General features: G+C 39.5%; 1 protein-coding gene across 1 annotated transcript in view; it reads right to left on the reverse strand.

The window, feature by feature from the left end:
- LOC108800256 (A-kinase anchor protein 7-like) overlaps positions 1 to 12,912 on the reverse strand; it is a 147,009-nt gene that overhangs the window by 121,620 nt on the left and 12,477 nt on the right. Inside the window, exons 4-7 of the mRNA XM_018572226.1 lie at positions 11,631 to 11,767; positions 10,094 to 10,254; positions 9,573 to 9,685; positions 4,802 to 4,949 (exon numbers count right to left, since the gene is read on the reverse strand). Of these exons, the coding sequence (XP_018427728.1) occupies positions 4,802 to 4,949; positions 9,573 to 9,685; positions 10,094 to 10,254; positions 11,631 to 11,767 (559 nt within the window). The remainder of the gene's footprint in view (positions 1 to 4,801; positions 4,950 to 9,572; positions 9,686 to 10,093; positions 10,255 to 11,630; positions 11,768 to 12,912) is intronic.

Consider the following 12,912-nt stretch of genomic DNA (forward strand, 5'->3'; position numbering starts at 1 on the left):
TAATGCAAGTCCATTACCAACCCTTTGCATACACTTATATACTCTTTTGTTTCTAAGTTAGGCAGATCAGTGATCAGACTTTTTTTGTATTTTGCCTCCAAAAGCTTTTAATTATTACATTGTAGTCCTTTTAATGTATTGTAATATGTGCATATTTAAAGAGTATTACAGTATATACATTTAAATATTGAAATTTTTTTGGACACAGCAGGAAGTAGAAGTCACATACAGGAGCTGAAAAAATTCTAGTTTATGATCATAAACCAATCAAAGGGTTACAAAGTTCTCTTACACACAGGAAAAGTTATAAAATGCTTAGTTGGTGCAGAAAAATAAAGACAATCAATAACAAACTGGTTGAGAAAAGTCCAACAGATAAAAGATATGTGTACAGGGCAATAGTCCGATTTTCACACTATATGAACTGAATATATTTTTCATAAGGTAACTTGTATTAATAATCAAGTTCGGTTTTGATTGTTTAATAATTATTATACATTTTATGCAGAAGTAAACATTTCCTTAAAACTGACATCCAGGCATGCAGCTAAAGAGTTAAAATATAAATGAGAACTACTATAACTATCAAAGTCTGTGTTTTCCTGCTCAGCTACATTTAAAATCCAGGTACCCTTGCTAGGGAGTACAGCTGGGTCCCTGATCTGCACTTCAGCAGCAACACAGTTTGGTCAATGATACAACCCCGCGGCACCAATAAAGTTATCCCTCTCAGCACATGTGTACTGAGGCAGGGCCTAAGGGGCTCCATTTGCTGGCCATGTGTTTACGTTAATACGCTCCCGCTTGTGGAGGCGGGGAACTTTATTTTATTTTTTTTTAATTTTTAGATTTTATTTAATTTACATTTTTTTAAACTTTTTTTTTCTACATAACTTAATTGCTATCACACAAGCCCCCTATGTGACAGCATACTAGTGATGACAGGTACTCTTTAAGGTCACCTTTAAACTCCAAAGAAGTTATTGGATTGCAGATCACACTCCAAGAAGCTAGCCAATCAGGTAGACGGGCGGTGAGTCCTTACCCACTTCCCGGCTTCCTGATAAGCCAGAAAGCTTGCTCCATGCTTTCTTGTCACCTGGAAACCGGGGAGCGGTTAATGTCTCACTGCCTGGTTTTCAGGCTAATCAGAAGACCGGCTGGCGAGTCATTACACAATGCCCAGCTTCCGGTATGGGACTTCCGGTATGGGTATTGCCGAGTACCGAAAAAAATATATCGGTACTCATACTCAATACTGAAAAACCTTATAGGTGCATCCCTAATTTTTAGTAAGGAAAAATTAGAACATTGTTCAGCATTGGGTAGATTTCCCTTTACTTCCTGTCCAGGTGTTGAGTGTCAAAGAGAATATGAAGTAAGGGGATTAAAAACCTCACACAAAGTTTATCCAAAAAGAAAAGGTTTTGGCTGGATTTGGTAGAGTTGACTGTTATTTTGTCTGTTCTGATATCTGTTATAAGGATCAGCATCAAACAGTGAATTTGTAATGAACCAGTCCACATGCCAGAGTAGGTATTAGGGCTTCCTGTCCATGTTTTTCATCAAATGGTTAGCAATGACACAGTAGTGCTTGGGTGTATCCCAGCTTCACACATTCTGCCTGCTGGCTCTGACAGCAGTTTCTCACCTCTGCTCAGGTTCAAATTCTAAATGGAACAGGGCGTACCTCTCCTTAGTACAAACAGACCTGGACACACACCCCCTCTGTGTGTGCTAGCCTTGGACTTCTTTAGTCCCATATGGGACATTTCCTGAGCAGAAGACACTGTAACAGCAGCACTGGCCTAGGTATAACAGCCCTGGCCTGAGCACCCACCCATAAGGTGTCCACTTTAATTATTGCCACAGCAGCACTGGTTCCACGCATGAGCCCTGAAATAGAGCATACTACTATTATTTGTGGCCAACAACCACTTGTCTCCAATTCAAATCCACTCTTGAGCTACCTGTTTCAATAGCTAAAGAACCCTTTCACTGCCACAAGTATCTCTCACAATGTCACCTTTGCATTTATGACACTGGCCAGAGCTTGACAGTTTGTTGTTTATTTGCACACCATATTTTTTTGCTGCCCTTTTGCCATTTTTCTGTATATAATGTCTCTTTTCAGAACATATATATATGGTGTGCAAATAAACAACAAACTGTCAAGCATGAAATAGATATTTGTAGACACAACTGGTATTGGCAACAGAAAACCAAGCACGAGATAGTGTCCAAACAGGTTTGTCCTGCACTTTCATTCAGCAAGTCAGCAAACAAACCCAGTTTTGTTGCAGGAGGGCTTTGTCCCACAAGTCCATAGCAAAAAAACTGCTTGCCAGGGACCCTAACTATACTCAGGTCAGTTTCTGTTGAACAGGGTGCCCCTAATACGTTTCCCATATAAAACAAGCAACACATGTTTTTTTTTAGTGTTCTGTCAGCATTTTTACCCAGCCGCAGACTTCTACAACGGAGAGAGTGAGAAAGAGCCTTGAGCATCAGTCAGCTCACATAAATAAAGACCTGTAGACAGCTGAGACTAATATTGAGGTCATTCTATCAGATGTCGACCTAGGAATGGAAGCTTTATTCCATCCAAAGCTCTACAAAGCCTCCAAGCTCCAGGACCCAGAACAGAACCTATTAAGATTCTTAGAACAAAAAGTCTTCTCCACACAAGCCATAAACCCTGGAGACCTTTACCGAATGCAAACGCACACCGTCCACAATCCTGCCAGCAGATATATATCAGTGCTTTTGAAGATGTGTTTGCTGTAATATATACATTGGGTTTTTTTTTAAGAGTAATAGTGCTAGTAGTATCTGTAATTTTGCAAGTAAGAGGGGAGGCACAGGGGTTCAAACGGTGCCACATCCCAGTATATATGGATACAAGAAAGCAACAACTGACTTTTTAGGCACCGACATGACCAATTAAATTTATATTAAAAAGAATATTTTATTGTGTACATTTCTTTTAAAATCACATAATAAAGGTAATAAATGTGTAGTCTCACCAATAAATACATGAGCTTATGCCTCACATAGACCAGCAGCCCCTCAATATATTACCTAGTTGCACCTGACCGTCCGCATATATACCACACAAATACCCTTATAAGTACAGTATATGTTAATAATAATTATATAGAAGAGAGATGCACCCCTCCATGGAAACCTGTATAATTAATATTAACAGTGAGTGAGTGAGACTACACATGGCACCGACTGCAATACCGTTCTCTGCAGTTAAGAGAACTAGCTTAAACAAAGAGAGACAACAAATACAAAACCTACTATAAATTTGAGTTTGCTAAGGCATTTTGATTTACAGTAGAGCATGTTGGACTATTGAATAATATATTTACATAACTATTTTGTGCCTGGAGTTCAGCTTTAAAGTTCACTTTAAAGTTTATTTCCACTTTTGCAGTCATATTTGAAAAAAAACCCTCTATATGTTCGTTATACAGTATCTCACAGAAGTGAGTACACCCCTCACATTTTTGTAAATATTTTATTATATAATTTCATGTGCATCATCTTTAGAAGAGGCTTCCTTCTGGGACGACAGCCTTGCAGACCAATTTGATGCAGTGTGCGGTGTATGGTCTGAGCACTGACAGACTGACCCCCCACCCCTTCAACCTCTGCAGCAATGCTGGCAGCACTCATATGTCTATTTCCCATAGGCAACCTCTGGATATGACGCTGAGCACATGCACTCAACTTCTATGGTGGACCATGGCGAAGCCTGTTCTTAGTGGAGCCTGTCCTGTTAAACCGCTGTATGGTCTTGGCCACCGTGCTGCAGCTCAGTTTCAGGGTCTTAGCAATCTTCTCATAGCCCAGGCCATCATCATGTAGAGCAACAATTCTTTTTTTCAGATCCTCAGAGAGTTCTTTGCCATGAGGTGCCATGTTGAACTTCCAGTAACCAGTATGAGAGAGTGAGAGCGATAACACTAAATTTAACACAACTGCTCCCCATTCACATCTGAGACCTTGTAACACTAATGAGTCACATGACACCGGGGAGGGAAAACGGCTAATTGGGCCCAATTTGGACATTTTCACTTAGGGGTGTACTCAATTTTGTTGCCAGTGGTTTAGACTATAATGGATGTGTGTTGAGTTATTTTGAGGGGACAGCAAATGTACACTGATATACAAGCTGTACACTCACTACTTTACATTGATGATATAATAAAATATTTACAAAAATGTGTGGGGTGTACTCACTGCTGTGAGATACTGTATTCCTATTCACACAGCATAACGAAAAATAACTTTAAAAAAATATTTCTTACCTTTTAAATGTTTTGTCACATCAGGCAAGATGGCTGATTCCAAGTTTTTCCCAGCACCTTCACAGCGTTCTGTCTTAATGGAAAGACTTAGGACTGAAATTTGAGTATTGTATTTCTCTGATAATATTCATTTAGATACAATGGACAAGCTACCTCAAACCCCTCACAGCCCCTCCTAACATTTCAATGAAAGAGAAGCAAGAAGAAATTTTAACCCTTAAAACCCTAAGCCAAGTAAAAGCAATTTAAACTGCAACAAGCATTTTAAAATGTTTTTTTAGCTTATGCTATGTGAATGGAAACATGTAACAAATATAAAATAGGTGTTATCCCAAATTGTCTGCGAAAGTGGAAATACACTTTAAGTAAGTTTGCTACAAATACTGTCTATTTCATGGCATTGTTATTTTAGTTATCATAATTATTTTAACAAAGACACAGAAAATCAATCATATAGCATCATCATATAGTATTTTCCTTACCAAAGAAGATGGAGGCTTCAGTGTGATAGTACCCATTCGTTTGTCTTTTCTTTAACATTGAGCACAGGTCCAGTCGCTGCAAACACTCCTCTCCGAAGTAATGACTTTGGAAATCCTTGTACATACTAGCATCAATCTTTTTAATTCCCTAGAAGATATGTAACCAGTTTTATAAAGCTTTAGGAGCAAATTGCTCTATAAAACAAGTTCTAGAAATCAAAACAAAAAAGAAAGACACAATTCCCTCAGGTGCCTGGTTTTTAATATACCAGTCGAAATTCGCACAGTGTGTGGGGCTGTCGGGCTCCCTTTCAGTCGGCATTCCTCGATCAACTGATCGAAGGAGCCAGCTGGAAAATTTTCGATCGATCAGAGCTGGTAGCCAATGATATGCCCGCTTTGATCGGGTATTCTGACAGGGGCCGGCTGCACCTGTCAGAATACAATGTAAACAGCGGGACTCCTCGATCGACACGCTGTTTGTGTTGATGGAAGAATCAGGTCTTTTTTTTCATTCAGCCAGTGGGTTGAACAAAAAAAATTGATAGGTGCACGGCCAGCCTTACAGAAAACTTTATTAATGTTTCATAAAGTGGACAGGAACTGTCAAGTTAAATAAATGAATTATTAGCATTTTTTTTTTTAATATTGTTTGGCAATAATTGTAGAAAAACCTAATTTGGGAAAAGTAATAATACAAAGTGTTTGCAAAGATATGCAATGGAAGCTTACACCAAGTGGTATAATGACATAATAATTAGGACTGATATACACAAATGCAACAGATCAGTTAAAGCGATGCTAAATGCTCAGTCTAAATATAAAATCCTAATCCAGCATACTGTCATAAACCACAAACATTTATTAGAATCTGCAAATGACTTTTAAATGCCTTTTTTTTTCTCTTGAATGTTCTCTTCACGTGATCCCCGTAGAGGCTTTTTTTCTTTAATTCTGCTTTTTGTATGAGCAGTGCAAGTAAATAGCAGTCACATGCACCCCTACCCTCATAATACAATTCACAGAAAACCTTGCACCTCCTGATTCAAGTTTTTTTAACTACTTAATCACTTTAAACCTAAAGAAAAGCACCAGAAAGAGCCACATGCAGAGATCTACAGAGTGCGGGATAAGAGCATTTAGCAATGCAGTTAATTTTTCCTGCTGCCACTTAGGAATCCCATGGGTTATGCTGCCTGGGCAAGGATTTAATGAACAGGATGGGCGCCAGCACGTACTACTGTAGCCCATTTTGGGAGTGATCTGAAGAGGATGGCTACAATCCTACAAACCCCCTGACCATGTAGAATGGTTGTAGCCATTCTCATGACATGAGCTTCAGCAACACAGCTTAAAATGGCTAGCTGAGGCCTCTATAGCTAGGTACAAAGATTCCATCAATTTAAGGTGTAGAATATGATATAAATATTTTTTTATTTAGGTTTAGTGATACTTATAAAAAACATTAGCAACATGAAGACTGAAAAAAGGATCATGGTCACTCAAAGGCTCTTTTTGTTTGTACATTGTGTACATGAATGCGTCTGAGAACAAAGAATACAAACCAATACACCTTGTAATGTTTTTGTGCATTCCCTGTTTCTTGATGCATGAAAGTGTAGATATTACTACTGAGATTAAATGAATCTCTGAGGCTGCTGCTGACTGTGCAAATCAAGAGCCACATAAAGTACCTAGCATAAAGTTATCATGATGTTGAATCTGAAATCCACAGGCAGAAGAACCATAGTATACCTACACTAATGTTGACCAAGCAACAACCTTTTTTTTTGGCTATTTCAAAGATTTCAACTACAAAAACAATCAAATTTTCGCAATGACAAAATCCTGCCGGAGAAGCTGCAGATGCTTTCATGGCTCCGTCCTGTCCTCTCACTAGGATGGACCAGCCGTTAGGACGAGCACTCCCTGGTGCTACAGGAGGGAGTGAGGTCCTCTCCCCAAGAGCTGCACATGCGCAATGAGCTAAGTGGCCTACAGGTATCTTAGCAGAAAAGAGGCCGTTTTAAAATCTGATTAGCTTCAGGTGATCTATTGTGTATCGTAACTGCATAGAGTGTAAAAGGTAATACTTTAACACAACTCTTTAAATACACTCTAACACTTAACTTGACCTTCAATCACTCAAACTCAAAACCAGGGGTGGGCAACTCTGGCGCTGCAGTTGTGGTTTAACTACAAATGCCTGTGGTTGTTGGAGTCTTGCAGTGCCTCAATGGACTTAGAGTTCCACAACAGCTGGAGGGCCGGAGTTGCCCACCCTTGCACTAAAACCTAACCAAAATGTAGAACTTTTTAAGAGGAATAGGGTCTCAAATTATTTTAGACCCTTGTCCAAAACTAGCAGTTAACCCTTGCAGTGCAGGGGTTGCACCACTGCAAAGGTTAATATTTAATATGTCCGGAGTTCTGCTTTAGCCTAATATACCATCGTGAATGAATCCCTTATTTTATCTGGTGCCTGAAGCATTGATACCAAATCCTAAAATTTCCCAGCCAAGTTCTGAGAGCTCATGTCAACAATGGAGCAGAAGGTTGAAGAAGTCAACCCTCCCTAACCCCCATGCAAGCATGTTCCCTTTGTTAGACTGAAAAACAATGCTAACCCTACTTTTCTCAGTCTAAGCGTTGTTGCAAAGGGGATTGCAAGTATCTAATATCAAAATGAATTAGCTTTATATAAAAAATACATAAACTTGTTTCATTGATATATAATGGCCTTCCTTCCACTTTTATTCAGAAATCCTTCCAGTGCTTGTGCCGGTCTCTGATCCAGCACCGACTTCTGTCTCTTCTGTGTCCCACATTGTCTGTCCGACGTACACACTCACAGCTGCATGCATTAACTTCCACTGTGTTTCTCCTCATTTCCCCGCCATAGATCTCTACTGCGCATGCGCCCGCCCCATCATCCTCGAGAATCCTTAGACGGGAGCGAGCGGCAGAGACAAAGGTAAGTAATTACCTATTTGGTAACTTTTTTATGTTTTTAAGTGTTTTTGCATATAGCTACTGCTTGCAGCAGTAGATATACACTATATTGCCAAAAGTATTGGGATACCCTGCAAATCATTGGATTCAGGTGATCCAATCACCTCCATGGCCACATGTGTATAAAATCAAGCACCTAGGCATGCTGACTGCTTCTGCAAACATTTGTGAAAGAATGAGTCGCTCTCAGGAGCTCAGTGAATTCAAGCGTGGTACCGTGATAGGTTGCTACCTGTGCAATAAGTCCATCCGTGAAATTTTCTTGCTACTAAATATTCCACGGTCAACTGTAAGTGAAAGCAACTGGGAACAGCAACTCAGCCACGAAGTGTAAAGTGAACGAAAAGTAAAATGACAGAGCGGGGTCAGCCCATGCTGAAGCGCAAAGTGCGCAGAAGTCGCCAACTGTCTGCAAAGTCAATAGCTACAGACCTCCAAACTTCGTGTGGCCTTCATATTGGCACAACAACAGTGCGTAGAGAGCTTCATGGAATGGGTTTCCATGGCCAAGCAGCTGCATCCAAGCCTTACATCACCAAGTGCAATGCAAAGCGTCGGATGCAGTGGTGTAAAGCACGCCCCAACTGGACTCTAGAGAAGTGGAGACGTGTTCTCTGGGGTTATGAATCACACTTCTCTGTCTGGCTATCCGATGGACGTGTCTGGGTTTGGCGGTTGCCAGAGGAACACTACTTGGCTGACTGCATTGTGCCAAGTGTAAAGTTTGGTGGAGGGGGGATTATGGTGTGGGGTTGATTTTCAGGGGTTGGGCTTGGCCTCTTAGGTCCAGTGAAGGGAACTCTTAAGGCATCAGCATACCAAGACATTTTGGACAATTTCATGCTCCCAACTTTGTGGGAACAGTTTGGGGATGGCCCCTTCCTGTTACAACATGACTGCACACCAATGCAAGGTCCATAAAACATGGATGAGCGAGTTTGGGGTGGAGGAACTTGACTGGCCTGCACAGAGTCCTGACCTCAACCTGATAGAACACCTTTGGGATGAAATAGAGCGGAGACTACAAGCCAGGCCTTCTCGTCCAACATCAGTACCTGACCTTACAAATGCGCTTCTGGAAGAATGGTCAAACATTCCCATAGACACACTCCTAAACCTTGTGGACAACGTTCCCAGAAGAGTCGAAGCTGTTATAGCGGCAAAGGGTGGGCCAACTCAATATTGAAACCCTATGGACTAAGACTGGGATGCCATTAAAGTTTATGTGCGTGTAAAGGCAGGCGTCCCAATACTTTTGGCAATATAGTGTATGTAAAAACAAAAGTGACTTTAATACTAATTTGAGTTCAGATTTTATTTTTTCAGAGAACACTTTATGTTAAACTCATCTAAGGTGCACAGTGTCTTTATTTTATTTATAATAATACTGCTTGAAAAAATACATTTTACATACACTTAGGAATTTTTTTAATTACCCTTTTATCTAAAATGTCAATAAAAAATGCAGATTCTTGCCTTTATACTGCTGTGCTTTATGCTGTCATGACTAAGAGCATCACTCCTCAACACACAGATTTGTATTGCAGAGGATGAGATGGGGTGTGTCAGACCAGTTCTGTTACTGAGTACTGATTACAGACAGCACTGGGTCTAGCAATCCTATTTATATATACTCTGTGCAACTGCTGCAACAGCAATGAGGAGGTAGTTAGAACAATGTCTAAATCAATATATATTTCTCTGAATTGAGCTTTCATTTACCAGAATGATTATTCCGACTCACGAAACATATGCTCACCTGCTTACGCAGCTTTGGGGCTCTGGACAGCTTCATTAAAGTCAAATGAGGTACGAAATCTTTACTTCCACTAACAGCAATGTCCTTTTTTTCAAATATCTTTCCAATTGTTTCTGGAGGAACACCAATCCATAAATAGATATATACTTACAAAGTAATACACTATACACAATACAATACACAAAATCAAGTACCCTCCCTCCACATGGATAAGGTACACTGCATGTTCAGTGTTACTTTACTAATATACATAATCCAAAAACAAGAAATGATTATAATGCAGCTTACAAGTCATTAGATTCAGTGGCTGCATTCATTTTATAGGCTTTGTTCCTTTATTTTACCTTGGCGATTCTGCCAGTAGAGGGTGAATTTTCCTAACGGAGACACAGAGATTAATAGAAACCTGACTGGTGTTCTAATCCCTCCCCATTCTATCCCAAAAAAAAAAGCTTTGGCTTCAGTTACACTTTAAGTAAGTCTTGAAATATAAGTCTTTGATGGAATGGTGAAATCCTTACCAGTTATCTGCTTGAGTTGTGTTACAGCATCTCCCTGTGTAGTCTGGGCAAACACAACTTCATTTTTAAAATCAGATAAGCCACAAAATGTTAGAATCAAAGGCAATCCTCTTAAGATTTCTTCAACTGTTGTTTTGCTCTCCAAGAGTGCACTTACTGCTCTATAACAACGTGGAAAAGAATATATTAAATAATTTTTCCATTAAAAAGGATACTAAAATATGGCTAATAGGAATTCAGTAAAAAACATAACTCTGGTTGTGAAATTATCTACAGCTAAACCGCAACTTGGACATCTTTCAGTAGCTATGAGCACAGGTAAGCTGTACAAATGGTGTACTCCTGGCCCATATAGGGACTTAAAAATGGAAAAAGGAAATTGTCTTCAAGAGTTATGGATATAGGGGAACCATTCCAATGCTTCTCAGCAGTACTTCATAACTCCTGCTTGGTATAGGTGTAACTTTACCATGCTCCTCCTAGTTTGTCATTATATATATATATATATACTCTGTTTGTAAACCTCTTTGCATTCAAAGACAGGACAAAGGGACACTAAGGGTGCAATTTTAGGAAAAGGTTTTGCTATCAGAAGGGAACCAGTGGCAGTTGATACCCAAATAGATGTGCATTTACCTTTATATCTGGTCAGTTACTGGAAACAACACACAAACAGAGTGTTAACCATCTACACTTCTATACTCTTTTCATAACTGTAGTTTATATAATGATAATACTTTGTGAAAGTATATGTAAGACAACTCTCATTAAAGCTTTAAAGTTAATTTGTAGCTTCTTCAAAATGGAGAAATGCATGGTGCATTAAAACATACGTTTACTATGTCTATGGAGCTCCAGCGCCATCCCTAGCTCCAGGATCCCGGTGGCAGGCTAAAGATACAGAGTACCCCTCTCTATGTGTGCACATTGGTCCATCTCCAGTGGTCTGACATGTCCCCCTGATTTGTCACAGGTGCAACTCTCTATTAAGCCATGCTCGCACTTCCAGCAGCTATTTATAAAACAATATCTGTTGATCCTGCCATGAAAATCCTTATGCAGGCTATATCTGTTATAGGGTTACCACCAGGTAGCTTGGAGAAATTGTGTGCATGTTGACAGGAAATAGCTGCAAAGAGGGCTGAAGATGATCAGCAGTGCGGATAAGCAACAAAAGTGAAATAGCATTTTTTTTAAAATGGAAACGGTTTATGCTAGAAGAGTGTCAATCAGTTAGGGCTTACATGTACTTTAAGCCTTGATAAAGCAAGCACTATATTATCATGCTAGAAATGCTGTTAGCCTCAGAGATGGACTTCTCTAACATAGAGGCAGCACACACAATTAAGCAGCAGAGGGCAAAATGTTTTAACATATTAACAATATTTGTGGCACAGTTACAAAATGATTCCAGATGTGATTGACATGGATTTAACATGAACTGAACTCCAAATTTAGCCATTCCAATTCCTACCTAACAATAAAGTTCTGGGTGTATGGACTATTGTCCTTATAAGAGTCATAAGCTGATACTTACAAAGTAACATCCTCTTCACTGGCTAAATGCATCACAAAGAGGGTGATATGGTAAGAGCCCTTTGGAATCATAGCTCTGGAAAGTCTATTTTCCTTCTGTAAAACTGAATCTTGAATAGTCTGGATGTCATCGTGAAGCTTTAAAAGTAGATAAATATTTTACGTAAATAACCAATCACATAAAATATAGCCTGCTAACATATAAAATGAATTTGAATGTTCTTCTATTTTACCTTCCCTGCCCCCCTTCAATAAAATTCTAATGAAATTATAAAAAAAAAAACTTTCTGTTATGACGTGCTGCAGCTTCTAATGAACACTGTGAGAAGCTTACAGTATGTGGTGAAATCAGTAAGCAATTTCAGTACAAGAGAGGAGTCTTTACAACTCTGCAAGACAAGGTAAGGCTGGAATTCAGCTTTACAAGTCATCTTTGGATTTCATTGTTCTAATGTAGGGCAGCACAATGGCTAGAGGTTAGCCTTGCAGCACTGGTGTCCCTGGTTTGAATCCAAGTCAGGAAACTTTCCTTCAAGGAGTTTGTATCTTCTCCCTGTGCATGTGTGGGTTTCCTCCCACACTCCAAAGACATACTGGAAGGTTAATTGGCTCCAGTCTAAATTGGCCTTGTATGCTTGTGCAAAGGGGACCTTAGATTGTAATCTTCTGTCGGGCAGGGACTGATGCAAATGTTATGTATGTAAAGCACTGTGCAACTTGACAGCGCTACATAAATACCAGTAATAAATACTATCAAAAATACAATAATAAGATGGAAATACACTATATGTCCAAATATCTGCGGACACCTGACCATCACACCTACAGTATATGAGTTGTTGGAAATCCCATTACAAAATTATAGGCATTGAAGCAGACCTTTCCCCCTAAAACAAAACAACATGTGTACACGGCTCTGCATGCTAAATAAAAAACATATTTGCATAAAAATGTTTTAAAATGCTATTTTACACAATAAGAACTAAGCATTCTTTAATTCCCTGGTTTTCTGATGCACTGGTGGATGAGCCAATGCCTCCCAGCTGCCCTCTTGGAGGTCTATGTTACCAGTGCCTTTCAGGGAGTACTCATAGTTAAACTTAAAAAAAAACAAAAAACCTTTTTTCTGAGATCTCGCAAGATCTTGGGAAAAAGGCCTTTTTTACAGGATGTAATAACAACTGAACTCATACACAGCATGTGCGAGATCTGGAGCAGACATTATCAGTGGGCTGGTACAAAGAAAAAGGAAGAAGAAGCCAGTTACCAATCATATGTATATA

This window comes from Nanorana parkeri, unplaced genomic scaffold (genome assembly GCF_000935625.1).
Source record: "Nanorana parkeri isolate BGI_ZX_2015 unplaced genomic scaffold, ASM93562v1 scaffold1971, whole genome shotgun sequence".
In the NCBI taxonomy this organism is placed as follows: Eukaryota; Metazoa; Chordata; class Amphibia; order Anura; family Dicroglossidae; genus Nanorana; species Nanorana parkeri.